General features: G+C 47.2%; 2 protein-coding genes across 2 annotated transcripts; one reads left to right on the forward strand and one right to left on the reverse strand.

Moving 5' to 3' along the window:
• Nucleotide 1: 1 nt before the first annotated feature.
• Nucleotides 2-4,535, forward strand: PPM1M (protein phosphatase, Mg2+/Mn2+ dependent 1M; the record flags this gene model as incomplete). The annotated part of the gene is made up of 10 exons (XM_034657212.1): nt 2-69; nt 738-861; nt 1,004-1,258; nt 1,683-1,795; nt 2,137-2,221; nt 2,328-2,446; nt 2,609-2,672; nt 2,904-3,011; nt 3,121-3,269; nt 3,633-4,535. Coding segments are annotated over 10 exons (1,230 nt in total), but the record flags the coding sequence as incomplete, so codon positions are not given.
• Nucleotides 4,536-6,555: 2,020 nt separating this feature from the next.
• Nucleotides 6,556-25,033, reverse strand: WDR82 (WD repeat domain 82). Its single transcript, XM_002918951.4, has 10 exons — nt 25,003-25,033; nt 24,703-24,925; nt 20,609-20,706; nt 17,621-17,687; nt 13,031-13,130; nt 12,414-12,530; nt 12,033-12,188; nt 11,524-11,593; nt 10,825-10,967; nt 6,556-9,416 (listed from the first exon to the last, which is right to left on the reverse strand). The coding sequence occupies exons 1-10, from the start codon at nt 25,031-25,033 to the stop codon at nt 9,387-9,389; spliced, it is 1,035 nt and encodes a 344-aa protein (XP_002918997.2). The 3' UTR covers nt 6,556-9,386.
• Nucleotides 25,034-25,256: the final 223 nt, after the last annotated feature.

The following is a 25,256-nucleotide window of genomic DNA, read 5'->3' on the forward strand; positions in this document are numbered from 1 at the left end:
CCCGGACGCCCGGCCCGTGCGCAGCCCCGCGCGGGGCCGCGCGCTGCCCTGGAATGCAGGCTACGCCGAGTGAGTACCCCGCTCCCCCGGGCCCCCGCTCCCCGGCCCTGCTGGGCCAGCCCCGGCGCCGGGACCAACCTGGACGACAGCCAACGCTGAGCGAGTGCCCCCGCCCCCCAGCCTTGCGGCTAGCTCCCTCCTGTCCGCCCCTGGGACTCTTGACAGCCTCCCCCCGACTCCCGGTCCCACCGCAGCCTTTTCTTCGGGACTCCAGCCTCCCTCAGAGAGGCTTGCGAGTTGGGAAGGACCTGCGCTTCTGGGGCTTCCACGATGAGACAGGGACACTGGGTAGAGTTCCAGCACTGTGGCCTGGGAGCTACCCCTCTCCCGCACGCACGCATCTCGCGCACGCATCTCGCCCGGGGCTGTGGACAGGAACTCTGGCTGAGGTGGGGTGGAGGATAGGCGAAGGAGCCCAGATCTGCCCAGGCAGCCCACCCTCACCTCCCAGCCCACGTCAGCGGGTAGGCTCCAGGGGGGGCTGGGCCCTGAGTTTTGCCTTAGCTTGAGGTTACTGACCAGTTAGGAAACTTCTGCTGTGTGTCCGGGTGTGTGTCAGGGGCAGCATGGGGGCTGCTGCCTCAGAGACAGGGCTCCTTGTGCGCACCAGCTCTGGTGTCTGCCCGTGGGGACATGGGTGTGTCCCTGAAGGGTCACTGATCGCTTACCGGCCTCAGGATCATCAATGCAGAGAAGTCAGAGTTCAATGAGGACCAGGCGGCCTGTGGGCAGCTGTGCATAGGGAGGTGTGCGTTTGCGGCTGAAGAGGACCAGGAGTGGCTGACCTTGTGCCCCGAGGAGGTGAGTAGGACAGGGCCTGAGCCCGGCTTACAGGCTGGGACCAGGACTACAGATGGGACGTTCTTGATTCAGTGTTCCGCTCTGGGCCAGGGCCCAGCTGTGGAAGCCAGGCAGAGCCTGACGCCAAGCCCTTCCCGCACAGTTCCTGACAGGTCACTACTGGGCCCTGTTTGATGGGCACGGCGGTCCAGCTGCAGCCATCCTGGCTGCCAACACCCTGCACTCCTGCCTGCGCAGGCAGCTGGAGGCCGTGGTAGAGGGCATGGTGGCCACTCGGCCCCCCATGCACCTCAGCGGCCATTGTGTCTGCCCCAGTGATCCCCAGTTTGTGGAAGAAAAAGGCATTAGGGCAGAAGACTTGGTGATCGGGGCTCTGGAGAGTGCCTTCCAGGAATGTGTGAGTGTGGCCTTTGGCTGGGGAAGGGACCAGGGACCTGAGGGGCATCCCAGCACACAGCGGTGGTCTCCTTGGATCTTTGCATTGGGAGGACAGGACGGGGCTGGCTTGTTAGTAGTGGTCGTCGTTGTCATCATAAGCCCTCCCGTTTATCCGCGTGCTTTTCCGCGCTGCATACCTCGTGCGCCCTGCCGGTCCTTGGTGCAGCGGCTGCTATCCCTTCCTCGGTTCTGAATAGGACTTCCCTCCCTTTCAGGGGATACATCCAGATTCTCTGACCACAGGGATCCTGGAGTCATAGCTAGACTTAGGGTGGGGACCGCCAGGCTTGCTGGTGGGGAAGTGAACTGTGGGGTGGGGACTGGGGACAGAGTGTTATGGTGGCAGTACCAGCAGCAGCTCAAGTGGCTTCGGTTTGCCCCAGGATGAGGTGATCGGGCGGGAGCTGGAGGCCTCAGGCCAGGTGGGCGGCTGCACAGCCCTGGTGGCCGTGTCCCTGCAGGGAAAGCTGTACGTGGCCAATGCTGGGGACAGCAGGTAAGAGCTGGAGGGTAGGTGGGGTTGGGGCCGGGCAGGCGGGCACAGAGGCAGTGGGGACAGTGAAAGAGTCTGGAAGTGGAGGGCTGGAAGTGGGGATTGCCTGGCTGAGTTGCTTGTGTACCTGGCATGTCAGGTGTGAGTGGACAGCAGATGCGAGGGAGGGCAGGCTCCTCAAGTGCCAGGCCCAAGGGCTGAGCCTCTTCTCTGCAGAATGTAGGTGGTCATGGGGGGGCAGAGCTGGTCCCTGGTGGCTGGAAGAGGGGCTGACAGGAGGGGGCCATGAATGAGGGTGGAGTCCGTCCCGCAGACGTCTGCCTTTCTTCGGCCACCCCGTCCAGGGCCATATTGGTACGGAAAGATGAGGTTCGGCCCCTGAGCTCCGAGTTCACCCCGGAGACTGAGCGGCAGCGGATCCAGCAGCTGGTAGGTGCCTTTGGCAGAGGGAGGCTGTGGACTCCCAGCTTGTGAGTCCAGGGTCACCAGAGGCCAGCAGAGAGAGCCTGATCCGTGCCTGGCCTTCCTACCCCAGGCCTTTGTCTACCCCGAGCTTCTGGCTGGTGAGTTCACCCGACTGGAGTTCCCTCGGCGACTGAAGGGGGATGACTTGGGGCAGAAGGTTTTGTTCCGGGATCACCACATGAGAGGCTGGTGAGCGAGGTGGGGTTGGACACAGTGGGGAGAACCCTGGTGTCCAGGCCCAGCGTGTGACCTGGGGGCCGTCCTCTTGCACCTGGGCAGGGTGGGCTCCATGGTGCGGGTAGGTGAGGCGGTGGGTGGGGCCTGGGTTGATGCTGGGTCTGCTCCTGGTAGGAGCTACAAGTGCGTGGAGAAGTCGGATCTCAAGTACCCCCTGATCCATGGGCAGGGCAGGCAGGTCAGTGAACGGCCCCCTCTAGGAACCCCTCTTAAATTGCCCCCTGCAGAGGTGGGAGCTCCTTTCTTCCCCTGGTGGGGGCTGTAGCTGGGGTCGTGGAGTTTGCTGCAGTGTTACGGGATGTTTGTCCGTCCACGCAGGGCACTTGAAGGCCACACTATGCTTCTGTGTGCTTTATTTGTACGTTCACTGGGGCTGTTGGCCATTACCTCACGTCTCCCTTGTCCTCAGGCTCGGTTACTGGGAACACTGGCTGTCTCCCGGGGCCTGGGAGACCATCAGCTCAGAGTCCTGGACACAAACATTCACCTCAAGCCCTTCTTGCTCTCCGTCCCACAGGTGAGTGGGCAGCAGCACGCACCAGCTTCCGTCTGCCCGCAAAGGCAGACAACGAGGCCGGCGGGAGCCGGGAAGGGAGTGCAGAGGGATCCTCAGGCTTAACTTGCAGGTGACTGTACTGGATGTGGACCAACTGGAGCTGCAGGAGGAGGATGTGGTTGTCATGGCAACTGATGGTCTCTGGGATGTCCTGTCCAATGAGCAGGTGGCCCGGCTAGTACGGAGCTTCCTCCCTGGCAACCGAGAGGACCCACACAGGTACTGTCGCTTCTGGGGACCTGGCTGGCACCAGCCGCAACACCAGAAGTAGCTGTGGCTGAGAAGACAGAGCTGATGATGAGCCCGGCTCAGGGCAGGGGGTCAGGAGCGGAGCTCTCTCAAGCTTCTGGCGGGGGGGGGGGGGGACTTGGGTCCCCAAAATCCCTGGGTTCAGAAATCCCCAGGACCCAAATCTCCATGGTCCAGCCCATGGCCCTGCCATGCATGTGGTTTGCCTGGCCCGCAGCCAGACTGCTTGGTTTGGGTCCCCACGTGCCCAACCCTAGCAGCAAGTTCTCCCTGAGGGGTGCCCTTGCCTCTCTGCTCTGGCTCCAAAGTGCATCTGCAGGATGATCCCCACAGGTTCTCGGAGCTGGCCCAAATGCTGATACACAGCACACAGGGAAAGGACGACGGTCCCACAGGGGAAGGGCAGGTGTCCTACGACGACATCTCGGTGTTCGTGATTCCCTTGCACAGCCAGGGCCAAAGGAGCGGTGGCCACTGAGGATTCAGACACTATATCCCAGAACCACTCTGGGGCCGGGTGTAGTCTGGGCATCCCTCCACCACGGTCAACAGCAGGCCTGCCTGCCCTGGCCCAAACACAATGGGTTGACCCCCCACCCCAGCCCATTTCAAGGAGAGCATTTGTATCAGGCAGTGAAAGCTGTAAAAGTATGGAGAGCTCAGCTCCCCAGGGCCCCCTCTGGCAGGCAGGGCAAGAGCACAATTACCAATAACCTCTCTTTACAACGTAGGAAACCAGGTGGGGCTCCTCTGACAGGGTCTTAGCCAGTGTTATTGCCAGATGGGGACAGCCGAACTAAGGGCATTGGCCACTAATGCCAGGAGGGGCAGTAGAGCCTGTTTGGATCTGGGTCTCCAACCCATGAATGTCAGGGTATTTACTCAATAACCCCCAAAGCCTATGCAGGGTGCCTTACGGAAAGCTGTGGGTAGCCTCCTATCTGCTCAATAGCCATCTTGAATCAGCCCCTCGGGAGAGACCAGCCCAGGTCCTGCCCTGCCCCTCTTCTGCCACTGGAGGTGAGGCCCAGGCCCAGGGGAGGGGGTAAGGTTGGGGCAGAACAGAAAGAGGCAAGAGGAGCCTGAGTTTGCCGAGCCGGGAATGTCCTGATGACTCCTTTCTGGCCCCAGCCCTGCCCTAGGCTAATGTGCCGGCAATGCCTTTGGTTTTGTTGCTCCCCGTCACCTCCCTATTATTAAATGTTTGTGTGCTGAAGAGCCCTTGTGAATCATGAATTGCTGTAAAGCTTGGCATTATGTACACTTTTTGCTCTTTCTTGTTACTTTCCAAAGAATCGGTCTTAGCTCCACCTTGCAAGTTTGCCTATAGTCAGGATTGCATTTTCTCCAAAGGCCTCCTTAGTCCCTAGTGTGGGGTGAGCCCCAGTGAGAGAACTGTGGTCCAGGGAACAGAAAAGTCTCTACCACCACCTGTGAGCTCTGGGCTTGATGTACCAGGAGCGCCTTTAACTTGGTTTTGGATGCCAATTTCGATAAACCAAGAATTAGCTGGCAACAAATCACTGAGGGTTCCAGGGCTTGCTGTCTGATGAACAGCTTGGTTCTTCACCTTCCCCACAAGACTGTCATCACCTAGCACTCGCTGAGGCCCGGGTGCTCAGAAGCGTTTGTTGAACTACAAGGCGACCACCTTTATGACTCAGCCTCACACCCCTACTTTAGTTTACAACTAGGATAAATTCTATTCAGGCAACTCACAACCCTAGATGGGGGCCACGAGGGACATGGGCTAAGAGGCACCAGAATTGATGGTAAAACTTATGTGTTTAGATTATTGGGGAGGCTCTCAGGCCCCCTTTCCTGCCCATTAACTCCTTTAATCTTTTTAATTTGCCCATTTATCTTTTTAAAGTAAGCTCCATGCCCAGTGTGGAGCTTGAACTCACACCCGAGATCAAAAGTCACGTGCTCTGCTGACTGAGCCAGCCAATGCCCCTCATGAACTCATTTTAGACCCCACTTCCTGTACATTCTCTAGGGAAGGGATAGGAAACTACCAAATTCCTCATTTTGCACAGTCCTGTCCCACAGCCCAGCACTTCTAGGCCTCCATCTGTCCACAGCTAGGTCCTGACACCTGGGGCCGCCGAAGCGCTGGCAGCCTCTCCAGGCCTGCTCGAGCTAGGTGGCCGAGCAATGGGGGAGTGCACCTTACCAGCCTGCAGTTTTACTTCCTGTCTTCGGCAACCGCCCCTGCCCCCCAGCAGTGCGGGCAGCATCCTGTGCCCGCCTCTCACCCACATCAACTGCTGAGGCAGCTCACCCCGGCAGCCCGCTGCTGCCCTTGCTCCTCACACAAGGCCAAAGGCTGGGGAGTGGGCCCCGTGGTGTATCCACGGCAAGCACGCCAAACAGATGGAATGATGGCCGCAGGGTCAGCCACGCTGACCTGTGTGTTCGTGTCTCAGCAGAGCCAAATGCTGCAGCAGGCCTCCCACCAGGCCATGGGTGGGGGGAGTTCTTTCTCCTTGAGCAGTCTGCCAGGAGAACCTACGCAGGGCCTCTCACTCACAAGCTGGCATGTTCCCTCTGCTTCTCTTCATATCCTTGGCCAACCTCCAGTGACCACGGGCAAAGTGGCAGGCCCCAGGATGTCTTCTCTGGTTCAGAGGGGACCAATAAGAGGTAGGCAGCAGGTCCTGCAGCTCTCAGCATACGGAGTTAGTGCATGGGCTCGAGTCACCAACTCACCAGCCAGGCGATGGGTTACCAAACAAGCTATTGGCCAGGGCTTCTGTCAGAACTAGTGCAGGAGCCTCAAAGAAGAGGCCCCATTCTCCCTGCCCCACAGAAGCCAGGGCCTCGCAGGACAAACTTTATTCTGGCTGGAGACTGCCAATCTGAACAAGTGGAGGTAACAACGGGGGATGAAAGGCAGCCTGAGGTACGTGGCAGGTCGTCCGAAATGCTACTTCAATGCTGGCTCAGGCTGGCTCTTCCCACTCATTCCTGGCTCTGTGGCTGCTTATTAGCGCCTGTGGTTGAGGAGACCCAGGCTGCTGTGCGTTGAAGTCCGGATCTAGGGGTTCTTCCCACTAGCCCTCAGGCCTTGGTCACCAGGGACGGGCAGGGGACAGTCCCAGGAAGCCCAACAGTCCATCCACACAGCATGATCATGAGTCCTAAGGTGAGTCAGGAGGACTACCGGGAGACAACCCACCCCTATCCCTCCAACCCTCCAACTCTAGGAACCAGGCAAACAACGCTACAGAAACTCAACAACAGAGAGGCTACAGCCATAAAATTTTGTTTAAGACTGGTAACATGGAAAAAATGTTTATATGTTAAGTACAAAAGGGACATAAAATTGTATATACAGAATAACAACTATGTAAACACACCAAAAATCTATGCACAGAAATGTCTAGAGGAACATTTAACACCAAAAGATTAACAGTGGTGGCATTTGGGTGGCGAACTGATTCATTTTAAAATTCCCCAAATTTTCTCAATAAGCATTAATTATGATTGCAACAAGGAAGGTTTTTTTCCTTTAAAAAAAAAAAGAAAAAATAATAAAAATTAAAAACACACCCCACTGGCTGGTGGTTGAGCAGTGCAGTGTCACATACAAATCGGTGGTTTTGGCCAGGACTCTCAGGAGTATGGTGTGTGCCCGCTCCCACCCGAGAGAGCTAGGGTACCCCTGGCTCCACTGAGACCATCCCTGCAGCCCTAGCCCCTCTGCTCCCTTTATTCTACCTTATTCCCACATCATCTCCAGTCACTTCCAGCGATATCTTTCCTCTCCCTGCACACTCAGGAGCCAGCTCTATAGCCACCGGTCCCTAGAAAGAGAGGCAGTGCCGTGCATATTTCAAAGGACATGGTACCTCAGCTTTGGACACTAGAAACTCAAAAGAAATCATCTTCCTTGCTGACAGGCAAGTCAGTTGCTGCTGTGGTTGCACCTATGTTCATTGTGCAGCCCTTCTTGTAAACCCACAGTCCCAAGCACTCGCTGAACAGTTAGTTACTCCTACCACGAATTTTCCACCCTGGAGAGCCAGGAGTGGGCAGTAATAGCTCGATCATCTGGTTTCTGAAAGCCCCTCCACTCTGAGAAGGCAGAGCTATAGAGAGTGGGAGGCACTGCAGAAAAGCTGCAGATCCCAGTCTACATGTTGGAAAGATGTATGCCCCTTGCCCTTTAAGTTTGAGGAACAAGTTGAAAGTAACTGCTAACAAAACAAAACTGTAATTGCTGGCAATTCACAGCCTATTCCTGCTGCTGAACAAAGGCAGTTAATGGCTTACTTCCCTTAACAGCTATGTCCTCTTGGGCAAGTCGTAACCTTGTTAAGCCTGTTTCTGTATCTGCAGGGAACAGTGTGACCTGCTTCCATGTTTGGGAGTTTAGTGAAATAACATGCCACTGGTCCTGCTCTAAGGCCATGCAGGGGAAGGAAAGGCCATGAGCCAGCCTTAGCTCATTACAACCCTGATCAAGACCTCTCCCCCTTCCAAGAGAAGGCAAGGAAAAGAAGAAAGCAGACATACCAGGTAAACAGGAATGACCTGTAATTGGAAAAGAAGCTTCGGACAAACTGAAAATGCTCTGGTTCCAGCATCTTGTCCCCAAACGCCAGGAGCCAGACACAAAAGGCATGCAAGAGTGACTGTCACACATGTACAGGCGCAGACAGAGCATCACCGAGCAAAAAAGGGGCTAATACTGCAGAAAGGGCCCCAAAGTGCGGCTTGAGGAACACAAGGGAAGTTATCCCAAGACCCTCGTTTAGCTGCCATGGGAACAGCGAACACCTGAAGCTTTGCTTCGTTCTGTCTCCCAAAGGAAAAAAGGTAATAGAGAAGACTCACTAACACTTGTGGCAAACACTATTAGCAAGGATGCAGTCTTTCTCCTGGGCTGCCGGACTCCACCTCCTTCTGCTGAACTCTGAGAAATGACATATTCTATATACATATATATATATGCATACATACATACACATATATATGTATGCACACACGGATATATTTAAGTGAAGGTGTACACACTGTGCTAAAATACAAACAACAGAAACCCCATGTCATATATAAAAAGGCTAAATATAACATATAACACAGGCCTAGAGCCAGCTCTTGCTTGGGAGCTGGGAAAGGGGTGGTATCATCTGGAGACTCTGTACACAATTTGTGGTGGGCAGGGAAGGCATCAGTGTAAACAACTCAGACTCACTCCACAATACTGGCCCACAGGAAAGCGCGATGTAGCTCATGTACAAAAATAGACTCCCACCTTGCTTTTGTACAAAACCAAGCTTGGCAGGCACCCAGAAAGACCGCAGGTTTGTCTTGATGACGGGGGATCACACCAGGCTACCGCTAAGCCTCTCAGCCACAGAACTACCTGCAACCCCTACTTCCCTCCCTTTCAGGCTCTTGGGCCATTTCCCACCCAACACTCAGCCTTGAGGCATGCCCAGATCACCCACCCTCACAGGACTAACTCACAAGGCTTCCTGGCAAGCAAGGTCCTTCTTTCTGTATCTGTCCCTTTTTTACCCCAAGATATATAAAGACTTATTTCTGTAAATGTTTGGCACCTAAGTAACATGATGGTTGTGGAATAATGCCACAATGACACAGGGAGACCCAGTAACAAGACATGCAGGGTGAGGGCAAGGGGTGCTGAGCTGCCCTTAGCATCTCAAAACCAGAACTGTGGCTTCCCATGCATTTATGGGGGTGGAAGAAGGGATGTGCAGAATTAACAACTTCACAGGCTCCTCAGCAGCAAATACATTCAAAATTGAAGGCGTCTCAAGGGCCCCAGGATACCCTAATCATGAATCTGGTCACTCCTCTGGAGGAGCTCAGTGCAGTGACAGCTGGAAAATACATCTAAGTCCTGATAAAATCTGCCACACCAAGAGTCTTTTTGAAGAAGCTCAGCAAAGTACTTTTTTTCTTTTGAGCAGATGTACAGCACATCCATGGGAAGGCCATGTGGAAGGATGCTCTCCAGCCCAGTCAAATGATCCAATCCATTGTCTCAGTCCCCTCTGAGTTCTTTCCTGTTGGCCACCCTTACTGTACACAAACAGCCGAGCAGCACCAAGGTCAGTCGTCAATGGTGGGCAACCAGAAGGCCTAGAAGGAGAAACAGAAGTCAACTTTTAAAAGCCAAGCCCCTCTCCTCACTGCTGAGGGTTCTTACCCTCCACACAACATCAAGGTGCCCAACCCCAATAGTGGAGGCTGGTGGCCTTCCCTCACAACAAATCAATTCTGGCAGTCTATGGAGAAATACCCCCTCCACGCAAAAGCAAGCTGGTTCTGTCTCCAACACTGTCAACCTTCTACCCCAGTGGCCCAGTAGTAAGGAAAACCAGGAAAGCCATCTGCGAGGTGGGTGTCTGGGCAACCTGGCCTCACTGCTAATCTGCCAGGTGACCTCCAACAGGCCCTCTCCTTCCTGAGCTGTAAAAAAGTGAGAGGGATTGAACTGGATGGTTTTGTAGCATTTCCTTCTGACACTGTTTCCTTAGTTGGAATTTAAAAAAAAAAAAAAAAAAGGACCAAGGGGGCAATGTGTTCTGGGTAGGCTAGAACCAAAATCCCTCATCCTCAAACACCCAGGTGGATTTAAGAGACGCCAAAAAGAAACCTGAGACTGAGACATACTTTGCTTTGTTCTGCCAGCCTTGCCTAGGAAGAGACAGGGGCCTAGGGGAAATTCTAAGTAGTGAGTTATGATCAACTGTATGAATTTCTGAGGAACTCAGCATAAACTGAAAGGAACGGCACATTGAGAGGTTGCAGCCGCAAAAGGCTGCTTCAAAGTATTTTAAGAGGCCAAAAATGGGACGCCTGGGTGGCTTAGTCGGTTAAACGTCTGCCTTCAGTTCGGGTCGTGATCCCGGGGTCCTGGGATGGAGCCCCACATTGGGCTCCCTGCTCAGCGGGGAGTCTGCTTCTCCCTCTCTCTCTGCGCCTCCCCCTGGCTCATGTGCACGCGCGCGCTCTCTCTCTCTAATAAACAAATAAAATCTCAAAAGAAAGGGGGAAAAAAAGGCCAAAATACTATCAGGCGTAGTCCCAAATAGTCTGGGCATAAAACCAGGGGCCACAGCAAAAACTGGCCTGATATCTCCCAGCAGCACAAAGGTGATCTCAGATCAGGAAAAGAAGGGTAAAAGTAAAAGTGAAAGATCAGTTCTTAAGTGTCTGACTCTTGATTTCGGCTCAGGTCGTGATCTCAGGGTCCTGGGATCAAGCCCTGTGGAGGGCTCCCTGCTCAGCGGGGAGTTTGCTTCTCCCTCTCCCTCCGCCCCTCCCCCCTGAAATAAATAAATAAATCTTAAAAAAAAAAAAAGTGAAAGACTAGTCCAGCCAGAGATCAGATAATAGGTGAACCAGAGAGGCCACAGTTGAGGAACAAGAACCTGGAGGCTTATCACATACCTATTCAGAACACATCTTGCTGTGCTCACGGAAGCACCCATCACCCCAACTAGAACGGGCCCCTAAGTGGAAGATATCTCCCATGTTCACATACCATGTTGGAACATGCACTGGCAAAGGTCATGAACTTGGGGTTGAACTGCAAACAGGTAATGGGGCCTGTGTGTTTGCCATCCAACACAGCTACTTTTATACCACTCTCTCCATTCCAGACGTGGATCTTGCCATCCTCTGAACCTAAAGGGAATGATAAGGGAAAATACAACAGCTCAAGGTGCAATGCAAAGACAAGTGGGAAAGACACATATTGACATCTGGAGAAAAGCCAAGCTTCAGGACCTGGCCCCTCATCAGAAATTGAGGGAGGAGAGGCAGTGAAGAAAGGATACTTTGGAAACTGATCTTAACCCTAGTTATTTGTTCCTGAGCAAGTCATTTCCCCTCTAACTTCAGTTTTCTCATGTAAAAAGGGGGCTCTCTACCAACGTCGAGCCACTGACAACCAAATGCAGGGTTAAATCAGGAAGACAGTATTACTAGTAAGATTGTGCTTGTAGAATTTAACTCTTATGAGGGTCAAGGAAAGATCAACATTAATGCCAGTTCCCGATAAGGAACTACACAATCAGGATAAAGACACCGTACCTTTGGCATAACATGCTATACAGAAATCTGAGAACATCTATCAAAAGGATAACAGATAGTATCTTAATTAGTTAAAACTAATAAAAATAACACAAATAAATACACAATACCAGAGAAATAACCTCCAAGGGGGATAAAGAAAGCTTACCGATCATAATAAACTGGGAGTCTGGAGTAAATGAGGCCTCCAGGGTGACAGCTTTACTGTTGGCATAACCCTAACAAGAAAAATAGTTCTCTTATCACAGCCCTGTTAACGTAAAATGATTCCCTGCAAACACTGACCCAGCACACACACACATCACCTTCCTTTCCATGAAACCCTCTCCTCTTCATGCACAGCGTCACCAATGTTCCACACAAGGCTGCCACCCTTTACAATTCAACCCCATCTCCGACTCCACATTCAATGCGGCAAGAAAATTATTATGGTCAAGAATTATTTTGTATCTATACTCCAAACGTGGGTCATTATGTGAGAAGTGAATGTCTCTAAATCCGAGAGAAGTGTAAATTCATGTTCAGAATGCAAATGCAAGCCTGCTCCTCCATCGGCAAGTCCAGGATAACTGCTGGTCTCCATCAACCCGCTAACGTAATTCTCAGCCCAGGAGGTAGAAGCACGGAAGTTGCCACGCTCAAAGGTTGTCAGCTCACCCCAAAGGTGTGCATCACCACTCCCTTGAAGGCATCGATGAGACGGATGAAGCTGCCATTGGTGGAGATGAGGATGAGTTTACCATCATTGCTGAATTTAAGTCCTGTCCACTCACAAGTCCGATCGTACTGCATCTTAAAAGTCGCAAATGGCCCCTGAAATGATAAAGACAGCGGCCCCAGCCCAAGGCCCATCAGTGTTCCTTCTGCCAGAGCCAACTCTCATTCTCTCCCTTTAGATTTCTTTTTGACTAGGAAAAGGAGAGGAAGAACTATTGCTCCGACGTTCTCTAATGTCTACCACATACCTCCTCTAGGCTCTCATCTTACCCTTCAAAACTTCCATAATACCAAGATAGCTCAAAGACTCAAAGATTTTACCTTATCAAAAGAGCGAAGGTCATAAAGCTTGACCATTTCAGAATTGACACCTGCAGCAAAAATTAACCCTTCTGGATCAAAGGAACAAACTGGCTTGCCTTGTAGATGCATGAGCCCCTAAGAAAAAATAAGAAAAAAAGTTAATGAACTCAGGATCCTACCACTATGTAATTTACTTTTTCCAATGAAAACTCAAGAAAGGGACACAAATAGATACCTGCCTACCTAGGGAACAGAAAAAGCAAACAAAACTAACTAAAATGAGGCTTTTTACAAACAGGTCTCCATACAACTGGCTTCATCAACCCTAACTGTATAATTCTATAGACACTGAATTCAAATAAAAACAAATCCCTTGAGAATAAAAGCTATAGCTCACAGGTTTCAGGAAAACGGTTTTCAAAGCAAAAAGCTGCAGAACATAACGCACTATGCACTGGATTAGGGTATTTGCTTAGTTACCAGCTACCTACCAGGAAGACAGATTTTCTCCGAAGTTTAGAAAGACTCTGGGATCTCAGAATGGAACCATTACTTTCTCCCTTGTTTGAGAAGAAGAGCTGATGACATTGCCTACCATAGAAAATACTCAAAGTGTAACTGTGAGGTACCATTACCTGGCAGTTAGGAGACCGGAGATCCCAGAGTCGAATGGTCTTATCAAGAGACCCAGAAATGAAAGTGTCATCCACAGGTGACATGGACAAGGCCACCACCCTGCAATGCATCAAGATAAATAGGAGTTGAAGTAAAATATTTGCAAAAATTGGATGTGAACTCTAAACCGCTCTACTTGCCTACCTACATACACCTGTTCTCCCAAAACTGCCATTTTAAGAAATATACATATACAAACAATCTGGAATAACCAAAGACAACTAATATAATGAAAAGCCCTATGAATGAAACTAATTGCAATGAAAAGAGAAACTTAAAACTACAGCATAAAAATGGAAGATTCCAATGTAAATTACACCACAAGGAGATTCCAATTCACAAGACAGATAACAAGTGTTTTAGAGGATATGGAGAAGTCAGAAACCCCATGCACCGCTGACTGGAATGTAAAATGGTGCAGCTGCTTTTTAGGTTTTACAGTTCTTCAAACAGCTGAAGACAGATACATTACTATAAGACCTAGAAATTCCACTTCTAGAAAAAGAAAATATATGTCTACACAAAAATGTACACATACATCCCAGCAGCATTATTCATCTTAGCCAAAAAGTGGAAAAAACCCAAATGCCCATTAACTAATGAATGGATAAGCAAAATGTGGAATAGCTGTACGATGAATTATTATTTGCTAATAAAAGAAATGAAGCACTGATTCATGCTACAACATGTATGCACCTTGGAAACATGGTAAATGAAAGAACTAGACATAAAAGCCCCCACACTGTCTCATTTCATTTACACAAAATGTCCAGAATAAGCAAAGCTATAGAGGCAGAAAGTAGATGAGTGGTTGCTGGGGACCTGGAGGAGGGGGAGTAGGGAGTGACTGCTAAGGTGTGCAGGGTTTCTATTTGGAAGTGATGAAAATGTTCTGGATTAGTGCTGATGGTTGCCCAACGCTGTGAAAATACTAAAAACCTAAACTGTGTCTTTAAGAGGTGAATTTATGGTACTAAACTGTATCTCAATTAAAAAACAAAACAAACAAAAAACGCTCATGATTCCTTAACCAGAGTTTTGTGGACTATACTAACAGTCTCAAACCTGACCACCATCAGCATCACCTGTGGGTGGACTGAAACGCAGACGACTGGGATCCACTCCCAGAACTTCTCATCTAGTAGGTCTGCGGTGAGGACTGCAAACCTGCACTTCCAACAAGCTCCTAGGATGGTGAGACTGCTGGTTTGGGCACCACACTTACCCACAGGCCTGTGCTAATAGCAACCGTATTTCTGATATGGGTCCCCTCTTACAGTTATAGCAGTAAGAGTCACTCACTAAAAGACCTTTCTTCCAAAGGCTCACCCCGAGCTCTCCTGTCCCTTCTGCTCATGTTCTCACTCTGCCATGCCCTGCTCTGGACACCTGCCGCCTCCCAAGCATTTGGGCCTGGCCTGCAAGGAAGGACAGCATGTGGCTCTATGTCACCTGCCTCTCAGAGCACACCACAGCCCCAACTGAGGGGAGCTATTACCTGTACAGCACCTATGCTTCTTCGGTCAGTACCACCTATAAAGAAAGCCCTTGTGAAAATAGACATTTGGATAACTCTTCCTTCTGGATTATGGAAGAGTAGTTCCACATTCGGGTTTGGCTGTAAAACACTTCATAGATATAAGAGCTGGTGTCACAGATGAAGATTATAAAGGAAATGTCATTGTGCTATTTCATTTTGACAAAAGTTCGAAGTAAAAAAGATGACAAAACTGCACATCTCATTTGTGAATGGATTTTTTTAATCTAGAAATAGAGTATGTTCAAGTTTTGGATGACACTGGAAGTTTTGGTTCTACTGGAAAAAATTAAAATTTATGCCATGAATAGAAAATGAGAAAATGTACTTTTTTCTTAAACTTTTTATCTAAAGAAAAATTTCTTGCAATATAACTCAACTAACATTCAGACCAGTTCCTCAATCTAAACATTTAAAGATACCATAAGCCAAAATTTCCTGGGAATGCTGAGGTGGTGATAAAACAGAGCGAGCAGAATGCATATGGACATGTAATTTTAATGCCATGATATTCAGGTCAAAAGCTCAGATGAAGTCTATCTTGGCACAAGGCTCTATGCTGAGAGGTAAAGGGAATGCAATGAGGAGCAAAATCTCAACTCTAAGAATGCATTAATTGTCTAGTCCAAAGAACTCCGAAAGAGGGTGAGAGAAGGCTTTCTGGAAGCAGCAGCACATGTAGTGGACAGGATTTTAATGGGAGATGGCTTTACGAAAAAAATGCCAAATAAGAAAGCACGAGGCCCACATTCAGGAAGCAGCGCAGAGTTCACCTGAAGTGGTGGGAGATAATGCTGGGAAAATGAGTCAGCCTCGAGGGAGGTGAGCCTGACTCCATCCAACAGGAAGGAGCAGACAGATATGGTGAACCATTAAAGCTTCCAGACAGACTGTGAAGTGGTCAGAGCTGTAATACAGGATGCTAAAGCAGGATGATGAGGGCTGGGGAGATTAATTAGGCTTTGCCAATAATTCACTTGACAGGGCATGAGCTGGGGCAGAAGAAAAGGAAACCGTACAGAGCCAAGTGACACATGAGGTTAAACCTAGGCAGAATCAATAGGATTAACGGCTCACTAGATGTGAAAGCAGGGGAAAGAAAGCAAACAGGTAACAGAGGCTCTGAGTCAGGATAATCAGAAGGGACAGTGATGAAGACACATGAGCCAAACAGAGAGGAGCTGGCCCAAGGCATGTAACAATGAGGGATGGCATGCTGGACCTGTCAGGTGGAGGCATGAAAGAAACACTACGCAGATATATACAAAACCTGAGGTGGAAATTGAGTCTGGAAATCAGGATATACATGAGCTAAAAATACTGATTTGGGAAGCCATCTGATTCTAGTAACCGCAAACAACCTGTTCCAGTTATTTATCGGCTGAGAAGGAGTAGGAATCATATCTTTCCTAGAGGTGAATGAAAATAGTGATGGAGGTATCTGAAAAAATATCAAGAGATGTAGAAAAGCAAGGGTAGAATCTTGTTTCTTTTAAAGTCAAAAGGAGAAAGAGAGGCCAAGAATAGCAAGAGTAGCACCAAGATGGGAAATGTGAGCTGCCAAAGGGGGGAAAAAAAAAGAGTTATTGAGAAGTTGAGCACCAAAAAAAACAAAAATAAACAAACCAAACCCCAAGGCAGTAGATTTTAACTGGAGGCAGCAGGGAAAGGGAAATAAAACGGCTTGGAAAAAGCTCTACAAGTGATTCTGGGACTAGACTGAGTGATTTAAACAGTGAATGAGTGTGAGGAGGTAGAGATGGGAGTATGCAGATTATTCTTTCATGTTTGACAGTTAAAAGGAGTGGGAGATAGGTTCAAGAAATAGATTTAAAATAAGGAAGACCAAGTAAGTTCGTAGGCAGCAAGGAAAGGTCTAGTTTAGAAGCAGCAAGCAGAAAGAGGGAGGTTGATTTTGTCAAAGAAGAAAGGCTATTTCTTTTTAAGGAAAGGGTTCCCAGAAAGAGACAGAAGGGACAGAAGTTGAAAAGAACTCATTTGGGATGGCCCTGATTTTTTAAAAACAACAAAAGAGGCACAAAGTCATCTAAGAATCAGAACATCAGGAGGATGGATAATCGGGAAGATTGGAAAGAATTTTAAACAACTGCAATCAGCTTATAATTACAGACAATACATTTGTAAACACTAATTTGACTACAAACAGGCAAAATCATCTCCTTGTCACAAGCCATTCCTTGTTTGGAACTACACGGTAACCAACAGCTGCCACCTTTCATCTTCAGCAACACAGATCTGCCCTGCCCAATCACAAGCTCAGCTAAAAACAGGGTGCTCTTGGTCCACCTTCTGTCAGGGTTCTGTACTACTACTCCAAGTCACACTAGGTTAATGTATAGCTGCAAACAAAAGGATGAGGAAATACCCTCGGTGATTAAATTATCACCCAAAGGAGAATGTTCAACATTCAACCCAAACTTGAAAAACTGGAGAAAAAAACAACTGGGGAAGTGGGGTAGGAGACAAACAAAATGTGTTACAAAATAGAATAAGGAAACAAGTTTTTGGACTTTCAAAAGTAAAAAAGGACAATTTTATTTATTAATATTTTTGTATTCTCATTAAGATCTTCACATGGAACATATTTATTTAAAGCAGGGGCCTGCTGAAAAGGGGCCGCCAATACTGGAAGAGGCCTCATACACGTAAATAGTCTTTTTCATTAAGGGACATCTGATTGTTTGGGGTTCCTAAATGATGAACATAATTTGTACTACCTAGGTTTCTACTGAATATCTTTAATCCACTTTTTTTCCTAATTATGATTTAACTGAGATCTTGGTTTATCTACAAAGTCCCACCCCTGCTTCCGCAACCTCAGTTACTCAACCTCAGTTACTGTTTTAGGGAGGGTTAACAAGAGACGAGTAAGGATGCCAAACAGTAGTGAGGAACTAGCTTCAGTTCACTAATAAAATCTCTCTACTCTCCTAGTCTCTGGATAACCTCAGGAATAAAATAACTATCTATTTCTGTAGCACTTGGCTCTTACCTTTTGCTATGTCCAGGAAAGTATCTGATGTATTTGTTGTCATGCAAGGACAGGTAACGAATAGTATCTGTAAGAAGACAAATAAGGCACGATGATATCCTATTATTTTTAAAGGAATTACTCTGCATTTTTGTCTTGAAAATAAGGTCAAAGAATTCATTGTTTTCCATAGCTCAAGAAAGGTGTGAATTAAGTAATTCCACTCCACAGCTAAAGAATGGGCACTACAGATTCCACATAATTCAAAAGCAGAGTTCTCAAGTTGACGTCATATAGAGCAATGTTTAAAATCATTGTTACCACCAATCTTTGGCTTCCGCATAGTTACAGCGCAACCTGTCCTGCAAAAATACCCAGCCTGCGCCATCCCCCCAAACACAATAGTTTTAGTACCCACGGAATGGCAAGCCTTACAGGAAAACATTTAGCTGCTGAGAAACAGGCTCAAAGCATTAAGCAGCCATGCTAAACTGAGGATCGGGCTGGACTCTGGCATAATACTTTTGTCTAGGGTTCTCCAACAGTGTGTCAACCCAACTCTGACCTAAATGTTAACTGGATATACAATTTACATCAAAACTAAACAAATGGAAAGAGAAGTAATGTCCTACTGCTTCTTAAATTAACCAACTATCCACTGGTCCTTTGTGCAAAGAAGTCAGTTAAAAAATAATAGTAATAGTAATAACATAACCAAAAGAATAAGGAAATCTGGGTTAAAAAGATCTTAAAACATTTAAAAATCAAACTCATGAATATACCAACAAGTCATAGTAGTGAGATTTTGTCAATATTAAAGAAAGGAATAATCATAGAAGTTTGCACTTGGGGAGAAAAAGACAAACACTCTTAAAAACCAAGGAATTCTATCTGAAAAAGTAAACAAAAAAGATAGTGGTGGGAAGGGAATGAAGTGCCATAAAGAACAGAACTGGAAAGTGCTATGCCCCCCAAAAGACTAGGAATAAGAAGCAATTGTTGAGAAAGAGGCACTAAGAAATAGTGCCAAAATACAGACAGGAAAGCACAGAAAAAACATTCTAGAGGCAAACAGAACACAGAAACAAAGAGGCTGAAAGCACCAAGTCATTTCAGTGGTTCACAGGGGTACTTTCTAACAACAGGGCATTTGACCCAGGAGAGGGAAAATCGCACTCTTTGTATGTTCCAAAACAGAATTCCAATATAGTTTTCTTTGAAAATCTTCAAAGTTCTAGAATGACAACTACAAAGTCTTCCTGGTTTTTCTACTTCTAGTAACTCACCTGCCCTAAGCAGAAAAAGACTTCCTCCCCATTACCTGTTCTCCCAGAGATGAGCAGGGCGTCGCCATCCTCTCCGCCCCACTCAGTAGCTGGTGCGCTGTTCCTGGCAAGGCAGTGGCCTGTACAGTTATCTCCTGTACCGGGTGGTATCATAGACCCTCAAACTGTACAAACTACTACCTCAGCCTGGAATCAGGCAAAAGGAAACGGAGCGTTGGAGGAACTCTTCAGGATGCACTCGAGACAGGAAAGGCAACATCCTCACAGCAGAGGCCTGGCAGCAAAGCTGCAAGTGCCACACATTTGCCTCATTTTGCACCATATTTGGAGAATCCTCACATTTATTCACCCAGAAAAATACCCCAACAGAAGAAGTATACCAGTCAATCAGATGATCACATAGATATGTTTCCTCAGGATCCTAATGATTTATATTCTTGTCCAAAAGCATCAATTGCACTGCTTACTTAGAAAACCACTTCTGAAATAGAGGCATGAAAAGCAGAAATGATATACTTACTAAAATCAAGTACAGGCAGAAAAGTCTCATTGGAAAGAAAAAAAAAAAAAAAAAAGACTTCTGCCCATCTGCCCTGAGATAGGCATAGCCAAAATAGCAGTCTAAGCGATCTTTGGTGGATGACACTAGAAAAATCTTACTGTAGGGGCACCTGAGTGGCTCAGTCAGTTAAGCGTCCAACTCTTGATTTCAGCTCAGGTCATGATCTCAGGGTTCTAAGACTGAGCCCCAAGTTGGGTCTGCACTGGGCTCCGTCCTGGGTGTGGAGCCTGGTTAAGATCCTCTTCCCCTCCCCCCACCCCCATGACGCTCTCTAAATAAATAAATAAATAAAAATCTTACTTCAAAAAGTGGATCAATAAATCCAGTGAGATTTAAAAAAAAAAGGGGGGGTTCTAACATGAAAGTTAAGTGTTACATATCTCAATTACCAAGATGAATTGTCAACTGAGGATGACTTATTCCAGGGGAAATACAGGTAAAAACAGAGATCATTAGAGAAAAAAATTTACAAGTTTAATTTCTAAAAATAACTCTTTACCCTTCAAAGACATTAGTTTTATTTAAAAATTAAAAGGGGAGGGCACGCCTGGCTGGCTCAGTCAGTAGAGCATGCAACTCTTGATCTCAGGGTCATGAGTTCAAGCCCCATGTTAGGTGTAGAGATTACTTAAAAATAAAATCTTTAAAAAATTAAGTAAAAAGGGAAAAGGGACAAAATTCAGATTTTAAAAAGTCCCTGAAATCAAAGATAATTAAGGTCAATACACTGTCCTTTATGACACAGACCATAAAAGGTAGGCATACACCAGAAACTCTTCAAAGGTCCCTAAATTACCACAGTTCAGGCATTTGTGGTTATTTACCACTTGCTATATGTCAAGTACTCTTTCCTTTTATTTATTCTAAAAGTATTCTTTCAAGTTTAAATAAGTACAAACTATAAATACAATTCATTGCTTCCTATACCCACTCTCCACTCTAATCTGGAGACCTTTCATAGTCCGTTTCAAGTCCTTCAAAAGTACTAGTGGACTGCTTCCAGCATCCCTTGAGTCATAACAATGTTGGCACTGCTAACACCATAGGAAAACATTTAAATTAAAGTAATTCTAACCAAAGCAGAAGTAGTCACAAAGATTCCAAGAACTATTTAACAAAAGAAACCATGACCATAACTTCCTAAAAAGAAGGCTTGCTTACCGTCTATTTTGTTAGAGCTGTAAACGACTGTGTTTGCTGCATGGGTATATCTGATGAGGTCCACGCCATATTTCTTACTGTACAGGGTTCTCTTTGGTCTGACGAGGAAATGGACAGAGAAAGAAAACCATCAAAATCCTCCATCACCAAAATCTGGGATCTTCACATGGAGAAGCACTTGAATGATGTGGCAAGGATGAGGATTTTTGGGACGAAAGAAACAGAATTTCTTCCAAAAGGGAGGAAACAAATGGAATCAACCAATTGCAAAAGACTTTCACCTCTGAACACCAAATACTGAGGTTAGGAAGTGGAAGTAAATCTGAGGGGTCAGATGAGTGTTTACTACGATGTTCAGAAGTTTTGAGAAAAAGTACATCTATTTGGGAAGAAAGGCACATAAAACACAAGTCACAACTTATAACAAAGAGGGATATGAGACTACGTCATACCAAGGAGGCCAAAACTTTTCTTAAGCTATTCATTTAGAAATAAGGTCTTTTTTTTTTTTTAAGAAGAAATGATTATCAAAACTGAAACCAGATGCAAAACTGCTTGCCTTTCCTAATACAACCTGCTGTTGCAGAAGCTATCCATCCTTCCTATCCTACAAGGTCGAAGTACTTACTGAGCCTTATTGAAGGCAAGGCTAACTCTCCCTAGAAAAAAACTAGTCACTGGTTTCCTTTTTTAAAGCAATCCATTCGAAGTTCCTTCAATGTTTCCCTCTACAGAACCTTGACGATCAAACATCAAGCTGAAACGGATCTCAGCAAAGTCTTTAACCAAAAACTTCACCATGTTCTACATTTAGGTATAGGAGGATTTCATAAATCCCGTACCAATGTTTACCAAGAGTTCCAATTTTGAAAAAGAAAGAAGTTCACCCTCTCAATGGAACCTAGATGCTGAACAATCTGATTACTCAGGCAGCTTTAAGAAGTCAAATATTTGCACTTTTAATTTTTGTTAATGTCAGGGAGGTCAAGAGTTTCGATACATAAAACCTATTTCCAAACAAGACTTCTCACTCCACATGCACTGAATTTTCCACTTTCTCACCTATAACTGAAAGATCAGCTAAAAAGATCAGCCCAAAGGCTACCCTGCTGAGTCCACCATCCTGAGTTCTGCTGTGGGGTTACTGTGTGGTAAACAGTGAGTGGGCACATGCATGCATAGGCACGTGTTCTTGCTCTCAAAAAATAGTTGACTTTGTTTCTACAAGTGGAAAAAGAAGCTTACTTATCTCAATATTTTGGTCTGTCTAAAACAGTGAAGACATATCCTGAAGAGCCAAAATTAAAGGGTGTGGTATAAGGAAAATTTTCAGTTCCACTTATATATGATCTATTTGTCTCAAATTTATCAAGAACACTAACCTAAGATTTGTTTTTAAAAACAGAAATTTTTATCTCACATCACTTCCTAGTTTGAAAGAGCCTAATTTTTACATCCATTTACAGGTTTTTATGAAGCCCATGCACTACATTTTTCCATGAATATTTTGGTAAGTTTCTTTCCACAAACTATGATTCTTGTGATCAGATATGAATAAATATTATTAAAGCCTGTCTATGAATAATTTGCATCACCTAGCAAATAATATCTTTCATATTCTTTCAAGTTGAAAAATCACTCAGTGGATGTTAACAAAACATGGACAAAATGAACAAAGAACTGGAAAATATTAAGCATAAGGAACCCTGTTTTAGCCTTTTTCAAGCTCCCAAATTCTAACATTAGTACCATCTAGTAGAGATACTATGCCTTCCCAAAAAACACTATTCTTCTACCAATGTTCAATTGACTTACACTAGTGGCAAATTTTTTCTTCACATTACCACTTAGGATCATGGACTCTTAAAGGTGAAAGAGGTCATCTAATATTTAGAGGAGTGCTCTGACCACTGTCACACACTTGGTCACAAGGCCAAACTACAACCCAGGTCTCCTAACTACAGGCCACTCTTGCAACAGACCACAACGTCACAATTCACTGATAAGAGAAAATTTAAAACAGTGTGCCCTATATTATTAAATCAATCCTAAATTTTCTAATTTGGATAACTGTGCTCTGGCTATGTAAAAGAATGTCCTTGTGCTTAGGAAATCCATGTTGAAGTGTTTAGAGGTAAGGGGCTTGATACCTCCAATTTATTCCCTAATGGTTCAGAAAAAAATGCGTTCCTTAATATTTAGAGTGATAAAGCAAAAGAGGTAAAATGTAACCAATTACTGGATGATATGGGATATGTGAAATACTGTAGTAAGTTTTCTGTAAGTTTGTTAATTATGTAGAACTGCTACATTAGTGAATAAACTGCATTGTCATAAAATTAACATTTTACTTTTAACAAGAAAGGACTTCCAAGTCATTGCTCCCAACAAGTAGAAATTATGCCACATTTGCAGACAAACTGCTAAGGACTGCTGTCACATGTCACAATCTTCATTTTCTTTGAATGAGAATATACATCTCTATCCTCAGGTTACAGGTAGAAGTTCTAATCTGTGCACAAGCATTAAACATTTCAAGCCAGCCAGCTTCAAATTACTTTTAGCTCCAGGACCCAGCAACCCTGATGGCCACTCCAGCCCTATGTTACTCTCTCTTCCGATCTGATTAAAGTGGCCAGATCTGGACAGAAATCCACCTACTAAATGAATAATGGTCCAGCTAACAATTCTCTCCTCCCCCAGGACCACCACTATATGCCACTCTTCCGCATACTGCAGGCAGATTCAGAGCCAGTTACATAATACTTTTTCACAGCCCCCGTGGGAAAAAACTGGGGAGAAGATACAACGTAGACCAAAACAGCATTATAACCAAATTCACAAATGAAGAGACAAGTTCCAAAATAAAGTTTATAGAAGACACTGGTTTTAACAAAAGGCAAAAGGAACAGTGGAGAAAAGAGAGAAAACTCTGAGAATTCAATAATATCTGGAGCTAGGTAACAAAATGAAATCTGACAAAACCAGTAGCCACCAAATTAAACCAAACATCTGCAAGCCTACTCGGGGAAAGTGGCTGAGGAAAATCCAATCTAGCCTAAACCAGTTTCTCCTCCAAAGGCGCTCACAATTTAGCAAGGAGAAAGCGAAGCAGGTCTACAGAGGGTGAGGTGAGGCTGACAAGGTGCCCAGAGAAAAGGGCAAAATGTGTTTTTAAGACTTAACAGAGATGCAGTGCAATGGGTCTCCAGAGGACTTGAGGCAACATAGAAACTTCAGGATCAGACCCTGAATTCTGGTAATTCCAAGAGGACCATAAAGTGTAATTTTAAAAAAGTATAAGAGGAAACTCGAAATTGTTATAGGATGTTTTCTTTGTTTTCATAGCAGGCTCCCATTCAGGTCGGGATGGGACAGCCAAGTTCGTTTTTTTCTGGCAAAAAGGAAAAGTTCCTGATGTTGTTCAAAAGTTAACTGCAAATGTGGGCATCGGGTCTCAGGGAGTAAGAGGATGATATGGAACAGAAAGGAAAAGACAGGGGGCCCAAAGAGGCACAACAAATAAATCCTGACAGCTAAGAACTGCAACCCACGCGGCCTTCCGGCAGAAGGCCGCGGGAAGCTGAGGGGCAGGGGATGGGCGGAGTGCCAGGGCTGAATCGAGGTCACCGAGGAGGGCAGAGAGCGCGAGCTGTGACGCTCTTGACTGAGGTAGGAGAGCAGCCTCTGCGGTTCTGCGCGGGGGCCAGGACTGACGGGCACCTCTGACAGAGTCGGAGGAGCGGAAAAGCTACATGCTGGGGCCGAAGTAGGCGGACAGGGCGTTTAAAGGTCAAGGTCAAGGTGGGGTTTGGCAAAAGATGTAGAAGCGCTTTTCCAAGAGGCCGAAGGCATACAAAATAATGATGTTATTATCACTCTCATCATTTTTAAAAAGAAAATTAAAGGTCTCCTGGGCGGCTTCGGAGTGGAAGCGGCCCTGGCAGCAGCGAGAGCAAAACAGGCCAGGGGAGGGCGGCAGGGCCGGGGCGGGGAAGGGCGGCGGGGGCGAGCGCTGGGCCCCGGGAGGGAAGGAGGGTGGGACGGACCGACGACGGACTCGGGCCCGGGCCCAGGGCCACCGCGGCACTCACTTGCCCTCCTGGCAGTCATAGAGCACGATGGAGTCGTCGTCGCTGCTCGAGATGACCGTCTCGCCGTTGGGGCTGAAGTCGAAGCAGTTAATCTTGTCCGAGTTCTCGCGGAACACCTTGGCGACGCGGAAACTCCGCAGCACGCTGTCGGTCANGCGGGCGCCGCGCCGGCGGCGAGCGCACAGGCAGCCGACAGTCGGGCGACCTCCTCCCCTTCTTCCTCCTGCACGTGCGACGCTCTTCTGCCCGGACGGAGTGGGCTCGCGCACCGTTCCTCCTCACAGTCACTTCAGGGCCAACCGGCGCGGCGCCGGCTCATTGTGTCCGCCATCTTGGGACAACAGGCAGAAGCCGAGGGCGAGGAGCCTCACCGCGGCGCACGCCGGGAAAGGGGGCAGGGCGGAACGGCGGCGCGAGGCGGGGCGGCGGGGTGGTGACGTCAGTGCGGCCGCCCAGGAGTGGAGTGGCGGGGGCCGCAGGCGGCGATTCCCTGACCAGCAGTGGGGCCCGAGGGACGGGGATGTCCACGGCCTTCCCGGGTGGGTCCGAAGGCG

This window comes from Ailuropoda melanoleuca, chromosome 4 (genome assembly GCF_002007445.2).
Source record: "Ailuropoda melanoleuca isolate Jingjing chromosome 4, ASM200744v2, whole genome shotgun sequence".
NCBI lineage: Eukaryota > Metazoa > Chordata > Mammalia > Carnivora > Ursidae > Ailuropoda > Ailuropoda melanoleuca.